Raw genomic sequence first — 19,481 nt, 5'->3', positions numbered from 1 at the left:
CTATAAAATAAATAGAGATATTGAGAGATCAGTTCCCATCAGGAACTGAGATTCAGGAAAAGGGGGGGACTTGCTAAGGACAGTAGAACAGAACAGCACAGCCTTGCAGAAATAGATCAAGGATGTAATTGAGGCAAACAGAAGTCACACAAAACACAAGCAGGATTCCAGCTCAGCTCTGCAAAGTTGACAAAGCAGAAGTTATGCAAAACAACAATACTGCCCTTACTCAAAAGGGAGAGTCAAGGGACAGCCCCCTAAAAAGGACACTGGAGGTTGAAGACAGACTCCAAAGAACCATGCAAGGACTTGTGACAAAGGGTGCACTTAGGTAAAATAAAGTAATACTTATCCATCAAATAAGCAGGGATAGCTCATGAATATGTAATCAGTGTGTGTGATAAAAACTCTGCTTACCCAGTGCTCAGGGCACTTGAATGGAGGAAGGATCCTCTGAGTGCCCAGCACTGCAATAAAGAGTGGCTGCTTTCTAATACACAAACTGTGTTAGAAAGTTTCAGTAAGGCTGATTTCAGTATCAGTTCCACAAGGCCCCACAGTGTCACAATGGTCACCTTCATTCCATGGGGCTCTGCATTGCCACAGCTGTCTCTTGGTTCCATGAGGTTCCACAGTGTCACAATGAACCCTTGGGTCAATGGGGCCCTGAAGTGTCACAATGGTCTGCTTGGCTCCATGAGGCCCCATGGTGTCACAATGGTCCCTTGGTTCCAAAGAGCCCTGCAGTGTCACAGCAGCCTCTTGGTTCCATGAGGACTCACAATTCCACAATGGTCTCCTTGGTTCCATGATGCCCTGCAGTGTCACAATGATCTCCTTGGTTCCATGTGTTCCCACAGTGTCACAGTGAACCCTTGATTCCATGAGGTTCCACAGTGCCACAATGGTCTGTTTGGTTCCACAAGGCCCCACAGTGTCACCCTAGGACAGGACACCAGGAGGGATTCATTCCCCACTCCCTGCAGCTCCCTGGCCCAGCTGCACCAACACCTTCTCCCAAGCCAGCGCTCCTGGGCACAGCCAGGGCTGTGCCACACTGCAGCTCCCTGCAAACCACAGCAGCAGCTTGGAGTCCCAAACCCGAGTCACAGACAGTTTGCCACTCTTTGTGTCTATATCTGACCAAGAAATGTCCCACTGTGGGCTGCCCCTTTCCTGCAGTCACTGCAATCCTGGGACCATACACGGAGCTCTGAGCGAGAGAAATGGCCAGCGCTGCACCTCTGCTCTGACTCGGGGATTGTAAGAATAGACTCCGTGGGGTTTAGTTATGGGGATGAAATAGGGACAAGAGATCTCTAAAGATGAGTTTTAGAATGTGAGGGTTTATTGCGAAATAGAGTGGGGGTGAGAGGCCTGTTGAGCCGCCAGGCGCGGCTCCAAACAGGCCAGCAGAAAGGGAGAGAGAGAGAGAGAAAGAGAGTAAAAGAGAGTAAAAGACAGTGATTTGCTGTTTACAATGCAATAAATCATCTTCTCTGTTGAACATTCTAATTCCCTTTAACCAAGCTAAGACAAGCTACAAACTCTACAGCACTTACATACAACCTATTAGAATCATCACATTACCATACAGGGTCATGTTTCAAACCTTAAAAAACTGCCTTTTTTGGTATCTCTACCAGGCAGGTAGGGTCTGCTCTGACCTTTGGACCTGCCTGGGCAGAGGGCATTGTTCTATCAAGAGGGGGGATTACCTTTGTGGCCATACCATTGTTTTTTAGTTACTCTACAACTCAAACCTTGTCTGCATTTCCATCTCACTCATATTTTCCATATCCTCAGCATCTCTTGCAAGGTAATCATATCTATAAGGCTTTCCTATTTCATCTTCCCCAACAGGGGATGGTGGCAAATGCTCTGGGGGGTGGCTGCAATGATGGAAAAAGGACAATTGGCAGTGCAGAGGGAAACCCATCTGGGCTGCTGGATTGGGGCAAAACATCACTGCCTGGGTAGAGCAGTTGCCTGTGAAAGTCCCTCCTGTGGATGCTCATGTAGCCAAGAATTGGGCACTGAGGAGCATCACAGCAATGGACAGGGGGATGGGGCTGCCAGGATTAAAGTGTCTCAGGTAGGTCTGGAATGGCCACACAAGGGTGAGTTATTTCTGGCTCCATGGGCCCAGGACAGCTCAGGTCATCAGGGAAGAGATGCAACCTCCAGATGGGCTTGTGACCAAGGGATGGATTTACCCATGGACAGCATCTCCAGGTTATCCATGAGTGTGAAACGTGTGCTGAGATCAAGCAGGGCCAAGCAGGTAAAGCCCCTGTGGTGTGGGGGATGATGGTGGGAATATCGATCTGGGGAGACACATGGTGTTTTTAGTGGGAGTAGTAAATTGGAGAACACCATTCCCAAATCACAACAGCCCTGTCAGAGCCAGCCCTGTCCCTGCACTGCCCCAGCTCTGCTGCCCCACAGCTGCTGCAGCAGGAAGGGCAGAGCCATGGGGGAGGGAAATGCACAGGGACTCCTCCTGGGAGGCACCTCGGGAGGTTTCCAGGCCAAGCCAAAGCCCAGTCAGGGCAGAAAGGGACACAAGGATGGGCTGTTTGTGTGATCTGCCATGGCAGGATGAGATGCAGAGCTGCAGAGACACCCAGACAGTGTGGATCCCTGCAGGAGCTGATGTCACACAGCAGCTCCCAGGCCTCTGCTGCTGGCTGGTGGCTCTGGTTGGATGTTCCCTGGTGGTTACACCCAGCCCCACACACCCCAGTGCTGTGTGCACACACACCAGTCTCACCAGGGCCTGGGCCCCAAAGGACACAAGACCTGATGGTTTGTGGTTCCCACTGCAGTATGTGGCACTTGGAGTTCCCTCTGTATCCAGAGCAGAGAGAGCTCCCTTGTCCCAGAAAGTTTTTGGCATGGAGGGATTCAGAAAACAGGACAGGCTGTGGGAATCAGTTGCAGGGCATGGCCAGGGATGGGCACTGAGCATCACCTGTTTACACATGATCAGCTCTTTCATCTGCTTTTTCTGTTTTTTCTCATGTTTATTCTTTCACAACCCAGCATGGTGCGACCCTCTCTCTTCCTGTGGTTCTTTCCTAAACACCCCATGGAGAATCTCACTCATTCCCCAAATTCCCATTCTGGATGCCCATCATGAGTCTCAGACCTCAAGGCAGAAACCCCCATGCTAATCTGGGAGGTCACCCTGGGAGTCTCTGCCATTGTCCCACTTGGTGAGTCTTTCTCACAGAGATATTAGATCTTGCTTTCAGTTTCTTTACCGTTTGGGTTTTTAATGGTTCCTCCATAACCTGGCAATTCATGTCCTAGGAATGGAAATTCTTTCCTTTTTATGGAAGTCTTGGCAATTAGGCCAGATGAAAATGCTAACACGATGTGTAGATATTTGCAGCCTTATGGAAACGGATTTGGGGATATAAGAATCACAGAACTGTACAATGGTTTGGGTTAGAAGAAACCTCCAGTCCAACTCCCTTTCCATTAACCAGGATTAACTTCACTCATTCAGGCTGCACAAAGCTCCTGACCTTGCACACTTCCAGGGATGAGGTTTCCTCCCAATGAGCAACCTGTGCCATGTCGCTGTTGAGCCGCTAGCAGAGAAAAGAACCCAGTTCTCAGTGGCAAGAAGGAAAAGCCCTTTATTGTTTTGATTTCATCATATATGTAGAGTTTTCAAAGGTCACCCAGATTGTTCAGTCAGAAACCTCCCCCTAGGCCTGATTGGCCAGGCCTGCACCGTCCAAATCTTGGGACACTGTTTTTAATAACATCCAAACTTTATTTATAAAACACAAAAGGAATTCTCATGGGAAAGACCTGTGCTAGCCACAGCGCCAGAGTCCTGTCACCCTCATCATAAACTTTTTATTTCTTCTTTATCCAATTCGTATCTGCCCTTGTTCAGTATAAATACACAGTGCCTTGTTCTGCCAATACAACCCCTGGCAAAAAGTGCCTTTCCATCTTAGCTGGACTAAGAGCACAACATTTTCAGGGCCAAACCATGCAGAGGTCAGAGAAATGTCCCAGGAAATGGTTTGGAGGCCTCAAGTAAAGGACTAATATCTAAAGAATGAGTCCTAGGGCTCAGTGGTTGGGAGACTGAGGACAAGAAAAGCCTGAGTTGGCTTGAAGGGTGGAGTCAGAGATGGTGGAGCTTTTCTACATAGTGGGAAATAGCCGGAGAAAGAAATAATGGCACCAAGGGCAGCTGGAGAGGCATGAGACTGGGCATGAGGAAATTTCCCTCCCAGGGCAGTGCTGTGGTGCAACACATCCCCCAGAAGGAGTCTGGGTCAGCCCAAGGCTTTATGTGCCAAGGCAGAGGCAGGCAGGACGCAGAGCTGTCAGCAAAGGAAGGCACAGCGAGGTGGGGCAGCCGGGGGATGACGACAGCCTGCAGGGACAGAGGCACAGGGCATGGACAGCGTAGGACAGCCTGGGCTGGAGAGGGCAGAGGGATGTGCAGGAGCTGCAAGGCCCTGACAGAGCCAACTTGTGCAGCACTTTGGCCATGGCTGCTGTCCCTGGCCCTGAGGCCATGAGGAGGACACAAGTGACCCTTGCAGCCCTGGGGCCTCATTGCCTCCTTGTCCCTGCCCAGCAGCCTGGCAGGGGCTGCCCCATGGTCCTGCCCTTGGCATTGCACATCCCCACATGCCAGTGCCCCGGGAAGAGCCCTGAGCACTGAGGGAGGGACAGGATCTGCCTTGCCAGGGGCTGGGGCTCAGGCCTTGGCCCTTTGCATTCCTGAAACACATCCAGGTTTGCTCAGCATCAGAGATACCTTTGCCTTGTTTGTCCCCAGCTGTCATCACTGCCTCCAGTATTCTCCTCTGACTGGAACCTGGGGACACTTTCTCAGTAGTGTCTCTCAGTGAGACCCATTAAAACTTCAAGAAACTTTGAATTCTTGAGAAGTTTTTTGAAGACACACTCAGGGACTGAGTCTGATGTAAACAACCCCTAACACCCAAGAGGCTCATTAAAGTCCTTGTGCTGTTGCTGTGCTGCTGAGCTGGGCTGGGCTCCTGGCACAGAGGGAACTCCTGGCAACCAAGAAAAGCTTAAAAAGACATTTCTTCTGAGGAGCAGTTTCTTTGCCAGCCCAGCAGGGCTGAGGGTGCTGCCTGCAGGTACCTGAGAGCAGTGGAGCAGACAGAGGCTTAAAGCAAATGGAAGGACAATTCTGAGCTTATTCATGGAGAAATCCTCACAACTTCTGACACAGTAAGTCTCTGGCTGCAGGGATCTCCTAAAGCTGACACATGTCAGCACTGATATGACTGTAAGGATGGCTCTGCTGCCGTTTCTGGTTTGGGGGAGGATGTGCTGCAGAGCAGGGCTGCCCTGGGCACCGTCAGAGGGACAGGGCAGGACAGCTCCTGCTGCCAGGGATGGCTGCAGGCTGGGAAGGTGGGGGTGCAGCCAGGGGTGCCCAGGGCTGTCCTGCAGAGCAGCTCCTGCAGCCCTGAGGGCTCTTTGCCAGGGCAGGGGATCTGCCAGCTGCCCTGAGCAGCAGAGCTCTTGTGTCCCCTCGCAGCCAGCACAGCCAAGCCTCACCTCGAGGTACAGCAGAATCTCTCATTCTGCCTTCTGCAATCCCTATCCCTTTGCTCTGGCAGTGCTGGTTCTAACAAGCTCCTGTGCCTCAGGAGCAGATGCCATGTCCAAGTTTAAACACCAGGACTGGTCCCTGCCCTCACTGTCCCCTGCACTGCCTGGGGGAGCACGGCTGACTCCGAGCTGCCCTGCAGGTCAAGGTCCAGCTCCTCACACAACATTGGCCAGCAGCAGCCAGGGCTCCAATGACCAAGGTGAAGGAAGGGCTCAAGACATATACAAGGGGGATGTGTTTAGTGGCTGGGAAGGGTCTATGAGAAAGGGCTTTGACTTTTCTATGAGAAATCTTCCCTAAATTTTCACTGTCATTCCTCCTTCAACAGCTTCCAATGTCGAGAGACAGAAAATGTCCAACAGCAGCTCCATCAGCCACTTCCTCCTCCTGCCATTTGCAGACACACGGCAGCTGCAGCTCCTGCACTTCTGCCTCTTCCTGGGCATCTCCCTGGCTGCCCTCCTGGCCAACAGCCTCATCATCAGCGCCGTAGCCTGGAACCACCGCCTGCACACCCCCATGTTCTTCTTCCTGCTCAACCTGGCCCTCACTGACCTGGGCTTAATCTGCACCACCGTCCCCAAAGCCATGCACAATTCCCTCTGGGACACCAGGGACATCTCCTACTCAGGATGTGCTGCACAGGTCTTTATGGTTTCCTTCTTTTTAGGAGCAGAGTATTTCCTCCTCACCATCATGAGCTATGACCGCTATGTGTCCATCTGCAAACCCCTGCACTATGGGACCCTCCTGGGCAGCAGAGCTTGTGCCCACATGGCAGCAGCTGCCTGGGTCAGTGGCTTTCTCAATGCTCTGCTGCACACAGCCAATACATTTTCCCTGCCCCTGTGCCATGTAAATGCCCTGGGCCAGTTCTTCTGTGAAATCCCACAGATCCTCAAGCTCTCCTGCTCACATTCCTATCTCAGGGAATTTGGTCTCCTTGCTGTTAGTGGCTGTTTGGTGTTTGGATGTTTTGTGTTCATAGTTTTCTCCTATGTGCAGATCTTCAGGGCTGTGCTGAGGATCCCCTCTGAGCAGGGACAGCACAAAGCCTTTTCCACATGCCTCCCTCACCTGGCTGTGGTCTCCCTGTTCCTCAGCACTATCATGTTTGCTCACCTGAAGCCTCCCTCCATCTCCTCCCCATCCCTGGATCTGACACTGTCAGTTCTGTACTCAGTGGTGCCTCCAGTACTGAACCCCCTCATCTACAGCCTGAGGAACCAGGAGCTCAAAACTGCAGTGTGGAGACTGACTGGACACTTTCAGAAACATTAAACTGGTTTCCAATTTCTGCAGATCACGTGTGATGTGAGTCATATATGATAATTCTTGTTGGTTTGGTTGTGGAGTTTTTCTCCTCAAGTTAGTTTTTTAAAATCCACAAATAAAGGTCAATGTGCCATTTGTCATTTCGTTTCTGACCACCTTTGATGTGACCACACACTGAGTCAATAAAGAGCTGTGCTCTCAGTGGCTTTAAACAAACTAAAGGATCTCCCAGCCAAGTTTTCACCAGAGATTCCCTTTTTGTTCCCTTCTGTGGAGCTGCAGCAGCAATGTCTGTGTGCAGAGCTGGGGCAGATCAGGGGTGGCACAGCAGCTGTGCCAAGGAGCAGCAGCACTTGGTGTTGCCAGTGCTGCTCCCGTGCCACTGCCCCGCTGCCCTGCTGCCCCTCGTGTTGCTGTAGGGCCTGAGTGCTCTCGGGGTCGCTGCCAGTGCTGGGGGTGGCAGTGCCGGGGCTGCAGCAGGGACAGGCCATGGGCACTGCTGGGGCACAGCTGACGCCTCAGGGCAGGGCCTGGGGGCTCGAGGCTCCTTGCCCAGGCTCTCTCCAGAACACGCCCAGGCCAATGCTGAGCAGAGAAAACTCCCGTGTGCAGCTGCAGGGTGGCCGTGGGCAGGCTGGGGGCAAACAGCATGGCTGGGGTTCTGCAAGGTGCCTGGGGGAGCCGGGAAGGAGCAGCAGAGCAGGGGTTGATCCATCCCCATTGCGCTGGACAGCCCAGGGCAGCGTCCCAGAGCGTCCTCATGGAGCTGCCAACAACATCCCCCCTTGGCAGCCCTGGCCTCTCCCCCAGCTCCCATCCCTGTTTGCCCTTTCCTCTCTGGCCCCACTCCCCATTTCAGTTCCTGACTTGGCACCATGGGAACATCCCTTGGTGAGCAGGATCATCCTACAAGTGCTTCATGAATTGTCTGCAGGGTCCTGCAGTGCCTCGTGCTGTTCCCTTGCCAGAGGCAGCACAGGCCAGGGGGGCACCTCTGGACTGCTGTGTGTGGCTGTGAGGCTCCCTGTTGTGGGGCAGTGAGGAGGAGCTGGAGAGGCTCTGCAGGACTGACAGGATGGGCTTTGGGGCCTGTGGGGAGAAGCTGAGGGCCATGGGCTGCTGGACCTTCTGAAGAGGAGGCCCAGGGCTCATCCTGCAGCTGCTCCAAGGGTGCTTTCGGTGAATCACAGAATCAATGAGATTGGAATAGACATTTGAGATCATCAAGTCCAACCTGTGACCTAACAGCACCTTGTCTGCCCTGAGCCTCCTCTTCTCCAGGATAAACAACCCCAGCTCCAAACTCAGCCACTCCTCACAGCACTTATGTTCCAGACCCTTCCCCAGCCTTGTCACCCTTCTCTGGACATGCTCCAGCCCCTCAATGTCCTTCCTAAACTGGGGGCCCAGAACTGGACACAGCACTCGAGCTGAGGCCTCACCAGTGCCGAGTACAGGGGAAGAATCACTGCCCTGCTCCTGCTGGCCACACCATTCCTGATCCAGGCCAGGTGCCATTGGCCTCCTTGGCCACCTGGGCACACTGCTGGCTCATGTCCAGCCTGCTGTCCATCAGTGCCCCCAGGTCCCTTTCTGCCTGGCCACTGTCCAGCCACTCTGTCCCCAGCCTGTGGCACTGCAGGGGTTGTTGTGGCCAAAGTGCAGGACCTGGCACTTGGTCTGGTTAAACCTGACATTGTTGGATTTGGCCCCTGGATGCAGCCTGTCCAGGTCCCTCTGCAGAGCCCTCCTGCTCTCCAGCAGATCCACACTCACACCCAGCTTGGTGTCACCACAATTCCTTTACACACTAGAGTTTCACCATGGGCCCCATGATTCTATGAGTCTCTACAGCAGCACAATGTCCCTTGGTTCCTCAAAGCCCTGCAGTGTCACAATGCCCCCTTGATTCCCTGAGGTCTCACAGGGCAGCAATGATCTCCTTGGTTCCCCTATGTCAAAATGGCTTCTTGGTCCCATGGGGCACTGCAGTGTCAAAATTGTTTCATTCATTCCACTAATTCCCACAGTTTAACAATGGCCCCTTGGTTATACAGTGTCCCACAGTGTCACAGTGCTCTCCGTACCTCCACAAGGCTCCATTTAGTAACACTGGCCCTTGATTCCATGGGGCCCTGCAGTGTCACAAAGGCCACACTGTGTCAAAACAGTCTTCCTTATTCTTTTTAGCTCCACAATGTCACAGTGGCCCCTTTGTTCCATAAGGCCCTGCAGTGATAGAAGGATTCCCTTAGTTCCACAAGGCCCTGCTATGTCACAGTTGCCTTTATGTTAAAGGAGGCCCTGCAGTGTCACAATGGCCCCTTAGTTCAACAAGGCCCCACAGCATCACAGTGGCTTCCATGGTTCCACGAGTACCCAAAATGTCACAATGGCCCCTTGGCTCTATGATGCCATGCATTACACAGTGTCAGTATGGTCCTCTTAGTTCCACTAGGCCCTGCAGTGTCACAATGGCCTCTTGCTTCCCTGGGGCCCTGCAGTGTCACAAATATCACAGAATCACCAAATCAACCAGGTTGGAAAAGACCTCTAAGATCATCAAGTCCAACTTCTGACCCAGCAGCACCTAGTCATTCAGACCATGCCACTGAGTGCCACATCCAGTCCTAAACACCTCCAGGGATGGTGACTCCACCATCCTCCTGAGAAGCCCCTTCCAATGCCCAGTCACCCAATCTGTGAAGAATTTTTTCCTGGTGTCTAGCCTAAACCTCCCCTGGAGCAGCTAAAGTCTGTGTCCTCTCATCCTCTCACTCTTGCCCAGGAGAAGAGACAAATCCCCACCTGGCTGGAACCGTGGTGAAACCAACTCGGGTATGAGTGTGGATCTGCTGAAGGGTAGAAGAGCTCTGCAGAGGGACCTGGACAGGCTGCATCCAGCGGCCAAATCCAACAATGTCAGGTTTAACCAGACCAAGTGCCAGGTCCTGCACTTTGGCCACAACAACCCCTGCAGTGCCACAGGCTGGGGACAGAGTGGCTGGACAGTGGCCAGGCAGAAAGGGACCTGGGGGCACTGATGGACAGCAGGCTGGACATGAGCCAGCAGTGTGCCCAGGTGGCCAAGGAGGCCAATGGCAGCTGGCCTGGATCAGGAATGGTGTGGCCAGCAGGAGCAGGGCAGTGATTCTTCCCCTGTACTCGGCACTGGTGAGGCCTCAGCTCGAGTGCTGTGTCCAGTTCTGGGCCCCCAGTTTAGGAAGGACATTGAGGGGCTGGAGCATGTCCAGAGAAGGGCAACTAGGCTGGGGAAGGGTCTGGAACACAAGTGCTGTGAGGAGTGGCTGAGTTTGGAGCTAGGGTTGTTTATCCTGGAGAAGAGGAGGCTCAGGGCAGACCTCATCACTCCCTACAACTCCCTGACAGGAGGCTGCAGCCAGGTGGAGGTTGGGCTCTTCTCCTGGGCAACAGTGAGAAGACAAGAGTGGACCAGGGGAGGTTTAGGCTGGACATTAGGAAGAAGTTCTTCAAAGAAGGGGTGATTGGGCATTGGAATGGGCTGCCCAGGGAGGTGGTGAAATCACAGTCCCTAGAGGTGTTTAAGGAAAGACTGGATGTGGCACTCGGTGCCATGGTCTGGGTGACAAGGTGGTGTTGGGTCACAGGTTGGACTTGATGATCTCAAAGGTCTTCTCCAACCTGGTTGATTCTGTGATGATTGTGACACTGCAGGGCCCCAGGGATGCAAGGGGCCATTGTGACACTGTGGGGCTAAATGGAACCAGGGAGTCCACTGTGACACTGTGGGGCCTTGTTGAACCAAGGAGGCATTGTGACATTGCAGAACCAAGGAAACCCTTGTGAGATTCCAGAAGCCCAACAGAACCAAGCAGACACTGTGACACTGCAGGGCCTTGGGGAACTGCCGAGGTTTGACCCCGGCTAAATGCCAGGCACCTATATTTGCTCCTTCTGGTCTCCCTTGCTGCAGCTGTGCAGGAGAAGAGGGAAAAAAACCTGATAAACACACACTGGACTCCTGAGTTCAGATAAGGCAGTGGTGGAAGAGATGCACCAAAAAAGGGCAAATACAGGTTGAAAACTTAAAGTTGCAAAGTGATTTATTAACCTAATAGAGTCGGATGATAAATGAGAAGTAAAAATAAGCTTTTCAGACACCATTCTTTCACTCAACCCCCTCTCCCACTTAAGACACTTTTTTTCTGCTCATCCCCCTCCCTCCTTCCAACCAACAGCAGAGGCAGGGGGCAGGGTAAGGGGTTTTCTCCGGTCAGTCCATCAGGGAGAGGGATCCTGTGCTTAGCCATGGGGTCCCTCCCACGAGAGACAGTCCTCTGGGAATTTCTTTGGTGTGTGTCCAATCTCACAAGCAGCATCTCGCCTGAATTCTGCTGCAACAGGAGTTCTCTTGTCCATAGGGTGCAGACTCTCCCGAGCCGAGGCCAGGCTGCTTCCATGCCAGGAGCAAGGCCTTTCTCTCCCTTGCAAGGCCTTTGCAGCTTTAACTCTTTGTATGAGACTCCCACTGGATCACAGCTTCCTCCAGGCATCCACCTGCTCCTCTGGCGTGGGCACCTCCCCACGGGCTGTGGGTGGATCTCTGCACCCCTGTGGACTCCATGGGCTGCATGGGGACCTCCTGCTCCCCCCATGGTCTTCAGAGGGTTTTCTCCAGGTCTCCAGCTAGCAGAGGGTTTTCTCCAGGTCTGTTGGTCAACACTGCTTCGGGTGACCGAGTTCTTGAAGAGGAAAGATATGAAGAAGCTGGTGAAGAAGAAGGAGCTGTGGAAGTTCAGCGAGTGCCTGGTAAGGAGTGCCTGGAAGCCCCAAAGGATGTCTGGGAAGCCCCAGCCTCAGCCTGGAGAAGGTCCCTGACCACGGCGCTCAGTGCGTGGGGCTGGCAGCTGTGCTCCTGCCCACTGCTGCACCCAGAGGCCATGTGGGCTCTTCTCCAGGCTGCTCCGGCCCCGAGCTGGGTGCCGATGGCGCTCCAGCCCAGCTGGGCTGTGCAATGGGGCGGCACAGCAGCTCCCTGGGCAGCACCCAGCCCTCTGCCCCCTCCAAAGCCTGGCGCCAGCGGCTGCTGGCTGCACCTCTGGGCTGTGCGAGCAGGGGAGGCCAGGGCTGGCTGTAGGGAGAGCCCGGCCAAGGGGAAGAGCCCACGCCAAACCTTCCCTCCTGGCGCTTGTTATAGATTGAGCCTCATTATCCAATCAGAGACATAGATCCAATTAAAGAATTTATTAATTAAAAGCAGGCGGATATCAGTCAAGACAGTGCTGGACGGGCAGAGGTTCAAGCATACCTCTATGCACCGCACCCCGGCTTACAGAGGACTAACTTTTATAACCCTTTCGTATCCCACTCCCTCCGTATGCCTTGATTGGCGTCCCTTCATGAATCCTTGATTGGCTGCTGAGTCGTCTAGACTGTTGTGCTCTGCGTTGAGTGGTTGTTATTTGGCCTCCTGGGATGGTCTCACCGTGGGGGTTGCACAGGGCTCTTGGTAGGGGGCGGTTTTATGGCCCCTGAGTCAAATTCTTTTTGTATCTGTCTCGTGGGGGTTGGGCAAATGCCGCTTGTAAGCATCCTGTGGGGGTTGCAGAGCCACTTGTTTAAGTATATTGGTTTAAAGCAAGAATCGTTTTTATAACAGCAAAAAGAAAAATAAATGGAAAGGCAATTTAAGGCTTATCACCCTTTTCAAACAGTTTGTGAACTAAACTGATTGTAATTTATTACAATTCCCCCCCTCTCTCATGTTCATTTAGTTCACGAGTTCGTCTGGATGATAATCCAGGCTCTGACAGTGGTGACCAACTTGTCTATAACTCATCTTCATCTTCGAGAGCCAAATCTTCATTAACTGGAATGCCCTCATACTGTATTGTAATAGGCAATAGATGTGCTGCTTCTAAACGGTTTTTGACAAGTGTAATTAGATGATTAAAAATGCAAGGTCCGAACGTTAGGGCTAGGATTAACATAATTAGGGGTCCAGCAATGGTGGATAGTAAGGTTGTTAACCAGGGAAAAGATTGGAACCAATTTTCATGCCATGCTCGTGTGACCTCTCTTTCTCGTTTACGCTTTTCTAGTCCTTTTCGTAGCTCTGCCATTGCATCTCGGGCTACTCCAGTATGGTCAGCATACACACAGCATTCTTCATTTAGAGCCACACACAATCCACCCTCATGTGCGAACAAAATCTCTAGACCCCTTCCGTGTTGTAATACAACTTCAGACAGAGATCTTAGAGAACTTTCTAACGCAGTAATAGAGCTTTCAATTTTTACAAGGTCTTCATCAACTGCTGTTCTTAGTGCGGAAAACTCTTTTCCTTGTTGTACGAGAGAAGCTATATCAGTGCTGGTTCCAGTAGCCCCTAATGTTAATAAAGTGGCAATAGTTATAGCTGTGATTGGCTCTCTTCTTATTAAAGGGTGTTCTGGTATCATGTGATGATCCAGCACATATTTATTAGAGTGGTAAGTAAGTCGGGGAATAATCATGACTTGAATGCAATGATCCGTGGTTTTAAAAGCATTTGAGGGTATGCACGGGGTGACCCCAACACTAGCACAAACCCAATGTGCATTTTTTACGGGTAACAACCATCTAGCTGGTCTTTGATTGTTAGGATTTTCCATAATTTTACTGCACAGGCTTTGTTTTTCTTGTGGCACTTGACCGATGCAGGTGCCAGTTCCAGTTACTTGTGCTAAGGTGATTCCAGCTCTTATATTTAAGTCACTTCCCCATTTACACTGGGTTGGATTGCTGTCATTGGTTTTAGTCCCTCTTCCATTAATAGCAATAACTTCATAAAAGGGTGGTTTAGAGCTATAACAAAGCCAGCAATGTTCTGTTAAGTTAGGATTAGTAGCATTTAAAGCATAGTAGCTATTTCTTACCAATTTCCATAGATTATCTGAATCTGTGATGTTAGTTTCTGGTAGCATATTCCGTGGATTGATTGCTGTGTTTGGACCTATAGGTTGTGGGTCTGGAAGGACTATTTCTTTTTCTATGTAAAAGAGACCTTTCGGATCTTGACTGAGGCCATTTCCCGGTTCGTTATTGGGACTGTTGCTTGGAATCCAAAGTCTAAATTCCCATTTTTTTCCAATTATCCACCCTGGATCATCGGGTTGTTCCACATGTATATCTGCAAATTGACAAGGAACTCCATTCTTCTCTTCTACTAAACCTCTCCTGGCATATGGATTATAGGCAGAAGGTCCCCGGTTATATTTAGGTGGTTTGCACCCGTATGGTCCCCACCAGACTGTGATAAATTGATCTTTTCCTGCTCTTGGAGGATAAACTGAGTTTATAGTTTCACATCTGTCCCTTGCACAGTACGAATTTTGTTTGACACACCAAATCTGGCCCCTCTTAGTGTCCGCTGGATTTGGATTAGGGCACATGTAAAAGGCTCTTGGTCCCACCCATCCTTTTGCTCGTGTTTCTGGGTTTTCACAGGATGAGTAATCGACCATGTCACACGAGGTGACGGTGAAAACTGGGGCTCCTACCATAATGTGGGTTTGTATTACGGTAGATTTGTCTAACCTGCCTAGTGTCCACTTAAATGGTTGGTGTGGGTGGTGTGAGAGTGTCAAGGTTGCATTGCTACCTGGTATGGAACAGGCTATTATCAGTAACACATAATATATTTGCAAGGCTTGAGTGGGGGATCTCACTGCTTTTGATATTTTAAACAATGTCAGATTGTTCTCCAATTTGATTGGCAAATACCCCGGTTCACTCCGTTTCGTGAAAAAGGAGCTCAGAGTCTTATTCCCAGGTTGCGTTCTCATATTTGGTTTCCTTCTGCCTCGCCTGTCAACTGGGTTGCTTCCAGCTACAGGGGTGTCTATCTTCTCAGCAGCAAGGATACACCTCTGTGAAGCACCTGTGCCGCTGCTTCCAGTGGTTCTGGTAACTAATCCAGTTTGTGTGTTTGACTGCTCCTTTCGAGCAGGGTAAGTGCGCAAGTTTGACTCTGCATTCGCTCTCTACAAGCTCGGCCACCATGGGTCTGGGTTTATTGGAGTGATAACAGTACAAGTCGGGGTGAATGCCATGGGCAAAAATTTCCCACCATTCTTTAGACCCCTTTTCCAATCTGCCCATGTTAAGTGCCAATTGTAACATTGAGCATTGTCTCAGCTCTTTCCGCTTTATAGCAAGGGAGGCAAACCCCTGATCGGGGTCTCCCCTTTCTGCAATAGATCCACCACTTTTCATTGCATACCTTGCAAACAAAGCACACAAAAGGATAACAATCACAATTAGTATCATAACATTTAACCACATAATCTTGTGCATATAGGCCAAGAGCATATTCAGATCCGTAACTGTAAGCAGGCTTCTTTAAATGAATGTTAACAGGATTTATGTGAGTTATAGGAAGCTTATTGTTTCTTAAGCCTTAGCTTTAAGTCCTCAGGCCGTTGCGATGGGATGACCTGCCACGTCGGGTCTCGGGTGAACTTCTTCACACAGCTGGCGTGAGTCCACCCCTTCTCAGCAGTTCGTATGGCAGACTCTGTGGTGAGTAAGACAACATAAGGTCCCTCCCATTGAGGGGTTAGTGTGGATCCTTTCCATGATTTTATTAGTACCTCGTCTCCCACTTGAAGTTTGTGTATTGGTATCCAGAGGGGAGGTCTTTGAACTACCAAGCCCTTTTGTCGTAGTTTTTCCCTCCGTTTAAACAACTGATTAATATAAGCTTGTAAATGAGCATCAGAGATTTTAGGATGATCTGCAGGGATTTCTGCATCAAAAGGCATTCCATACAACATCTCAAACGGTGACACTCCGATATCTGAGCGTGGTTGTGTCCTGATGTTTAATAAAGCTAGCGGTAAGCACTTTACCCAGCTCATTTTTGTTTCAAGCATTAATTTAGTTAATTGTTTTTTTATTTCTCCATTCATATGCTCCACCCTCCCCGAACTTTGTGGGTGCCAAGGTGTGTGATGTTCCCAACGGATTCCCAATGCATCCGCAACCAATTTAGATACTTTAGAGACAAAATGTGGTCCTCTGTCTGAGTCTATGACTTCAATTAACCCATACCTGGGAATTATGTGTTCCAATAAAGTTTTAGTAACAGTTTGTGCTGTGGCTCTAGTTGTAGGAATGGCCTCCACAAAGTGGGTTAGGTGGTCTATGATAACAAGCAAGTTCTTATATCGTCCCACTTGGGGCAAATCAGTAAAATCTACTTGCACATGTGAAAATGGGCGATGAGTCAACTCCCTTCCCCCTGGGACTGCTTTTCTCAAATGCTGTTTGTTTACTCTTTGACAGGTTATACACCCCATAGTTATCTGTTTAGCCAGGTTGTACACCCCTAGACACATATATTTGTTGGCAAAGTGGTCCACCAAGGCTTGTGTTCCCCAATGTGTTTTCTCATGTAATTTCTTTAATACCCGAAGTGCCATGCTCTTGGGTAAGATCTCCCTCCCATCAGCCAGCATCCATTTCCCTTCTGGATTTTCAACTGCTCCCGTTTGTGTTAGTTTCTCTTTTTCTTTTGCAGTAAATATTAGTAACTTGGGCACGATATATTCTCTATCTCTACAGTAAGGGTTGTAGGCAAGTTTCTCATGATCTTCAGTATCTGTATTACAAGCATAGCAGTAGTTTCTGTAAGGATTGTAGCAGCTACACACAAATGCATCCATTGAGCCTAATTCCTTTAGGCAGGAATAACAGGGTTCATCTTCAGGATCCTGTCTGCAGCTCTCACAGCTTAACCGGGGATGTCTCCAGGGGTCACCAGGCTTACTCACAATTCTTATATTCAGTAAAGCTGCACGTTTGGCTTCCTGGTCTGCTATGTTATTACCCCGGATAGTTTTACTAATCCCCTTTTGGTGTCCTTTTATATGTACCACAGCCAATTGCTCTGGTTTTCTGGCTGTTTTTAGGATCTCTTTAATTAGCTGTTCATGGATTAGTTCTTTTCCCCGAGATGTAATCAGGCCTCTTTCTTCCCATATTTTTCCAAATGTGTGTATTACCCCAAAAGCATATTTGGAATCCGTATAAATTGTCCCCTTACTGGAGCCCAGGATTTTTAGTGCCTGTAGCAAGGCATATAACTCACAAGTCTGTGCTGACCAAGCAGGACTTAAGGGTCCTGACTGAAGTACTTCAAAGCTTTCACCAATCACTGCATAGCCTGATTTTCTCTTTCCTTCTACCACCCTGGCAGACCTATCTATATAGAGTTCTCTGCCCTCCCCAAGTGCTTCCTCCTCGAGGTCAGGCCTGATTTTTGCTTGTTCCTCTATAGCCCGAAGACAATTATGTGCCAGTGGTTCTGTGGAGGGGGTTCCATATAGAAATTGTGCCGGATTTTGGAGGGATGTGGTTTCTAAAGTCAGTTTAGGTGATGCCACCAACATTCCTTCATATTTTAGCAACCTGGCATCAGTAATCCATTTGTCTGCTTTTTGGGCTAGAATCCCCCTTATGTCATGTGGTGAAAATACCCAGATCTCACTTCCAAAGGTGATTTTTATTGTCTCTCCCACCATCAGAGCGGCTGCAGCTACCGCCTGTAAGCAAGTGGGCCACCCTTTACTCACAGAGTCCAATAGTTTAGACAGATAAGCCACAGGCTTTTTGCTCCCAGCCCAATCCTGAGTCAGCACCCCATACGCCATGCCCTCATCTACATTCACAGACAGAAAGGCCTTGTTAAATCTGGGAGGTTCAGCACAGGAGCATTAATTAATTCTTGCTTTAAAACTTGAAAAGCTTCATCATCTTGCTCTGTCCATTTTAGCAAGCCATCATGAGTTAGCTTTTCGTATAGAAATTTTACCCTTTGGCTGTAGCTCAAAATCCACTGCCTGCAATATCCAAACAGTCCTAGTAGTTGCCTGACTTCCTTTTTGGTTCTCGGAGGGGGCATATCTAATATGCCCTGGACCCGACTAGGATCTAATTTCTTGGTCCCATTTATTAACCGGTGTCCCAGGTACTTTACTTCTTGTTCTGTGAATTGTAATTTGGATTTGGACACTTTCAGCCCTTGAGAACCTAGAAAGTTTAATAGTTTAATACTTTATCGTCGGACATCTTCTTCGAGCTGTCCAGCTATGAGGAGGTCATCCACATATTGAATTAATTTTACAGCAGGTCCTGATTGGTAATTCTGTAAGATTTGATTTAGTGCTTGGCCAAATAAATTAGGGGACTCTGTGAATCCTTGAGGCAGTACAGTCCATCGGAGTTGCTGTTTAATATGTGTTTCTGGGTCGTCCCACTCAAATGCAAAATAATCCCTGCAGCTTACATCGAGTGGGCAAGTCCAAAAGGCATCCTTTAAATCTATGACGCTGTACCACATATCATGTGGTCCCAGCTGGCTTAAGATAGTGTACGGATTGGCCACTACTGGGAATCACTCAATGGTCTTTTTATTTATTTCCCTTAGATCATGGACTAGTCGGTAACTGCCATCTGGTTTCTTAACTGGCAGAATTGGAGTATTATAGGGAGACATGCATGGTTCAAGAATACCTTGTTCTAATAATCATTTTATTTCTGATTGCAGACCCCTCTTGCCTTCTTCAGATATTGGATATTGCTGTATTTTAATCGGTATTTCTGGGTTTTTGAGAGTAACTGTGATTGGTTCAATATTAAGTTTACCCATGGTATCTGGTGTATACCATACTTGTGGATCAATTTGTTGTTCGTCTCGGGTAGACAAGGCATATAATTTAACTTGCAATTCACTCTCTTTTATTTGTAACCCAATGCCTAATTCAACCATTAAATCCCATCCCAACAAGTTAAATTCTGCTTCTGGTAATAGTAGTAGGGACCCCACCCCTAATTTAGATGGTGTTTCAAATAGTACCTCCTTAATCACAGGTGCTCCAAAAGGCTCTCCTTTTGCCCCAATCACTTGTACTGTATCTCTGGAAATTTTACACCCCAATGGCAAGGATTGAATTGTTGATCTTTCAGCTCCTGAGTCCACAAGAAACTCAAATTCTTGTCGCTGGGGTCCTATCCTAATTTTTGTCAAGGGCTCGGCGGTCTTATGTGACCCCAGCAAATACAGCCCCTGACAGCCCTATTCCTCAGCAAACATTTTCTCATCGGTGATCCTCTGCCTGCAATTTCTTTTCACATGCCCCGGTTTCTGGCAGTAAAAACACACAACTTTACTCATGTCTCTTCCTTCCCTTTTCTGGGGGGGGGTGGAACTCTCCCTCAGCCCGTAAGCTCTCAGACCGAAGAAGCTGACTTTCCTTATCTTGCCTTCTTGCATTTCCCGGTTCACTCCGCACCACCGCGGCCATCACTTTTGCTTGCCTTTTATAACTTTCCTCTTCCCTTTTCACATACACTTTCTGTGCCTCTCTTAACAATTCATCCAACCCTCTCTCCTGCCAGTTTTCCAACTTCTCCAATTTTCTCCGAATGTCAGGCCATCCTTTTGACACAAACTGCACTTTTAACAGGGTTTGGCCTGCCGGATTATCAGGATCTATTCCAGAGTATAATTGCAAGTTTTTCCTTAGCCTTTCCAACCAGGTGGTTGGATCCTCAT

At 49.5% G+C, this 19,481-nt stretch overlaps 2 protein-coding genes across 2 annotated transcripts in view; both read left to right on the top strand.

Annotated features, from left to right (window-relative positions):
- Positions 1–19,481, top strand: part of LOC146421908 (olfactory receptor 14A16-like) — a 180,161-nt gene that overhangs the window by 130,412 nt on the left and 30,268 nt on the right. The window lies entirely within an intron of this gene.
- On the top strand, positions 5,964–6,907 carry LOC146421911 (olfactory receptor 14J1-like). Its single transcript, XM_085046849.1, has one exon. It carries the CDS (start codon positions 5,978–5,980, stop codon positions 6,905–6,907), a length of 930 nt encoding a protein of 309 aa, XP_084902975.1. The 5' UTR covers positions 5,964–5,977.

The sequence above is a fragment of the Lichenostomus cassidix genome, unplaced genomic scaffold (assembly GCF_008360975.1).
Source record: "Lichenostomus cassidix isolate B80296 unplaced genomic scaffold, HeHo_3.0 HiC_scaffold_46, whole genome shotgun sequence".
NCBI lineage: Eukaryota > Metazoa > Chordata > Aves > Passeriformes > Meliphagidae > Lichenostomus > Lichenostomus cassidix.
Note: the sequence above shows the minus strand (reverse complement) of the source record. Positions and strands in the feature narration are given on the sequence as shown.

What these genes read in the sequence shown, in the direction of transcription:
- LOC146421911 (XM_085046849.1), top strand. Translation starts at nt 5,978, where the DNA reads ATGTCCAACAGCAGCTCCATCAGCCACTTCCTCCTCCTGCCATTTGCA.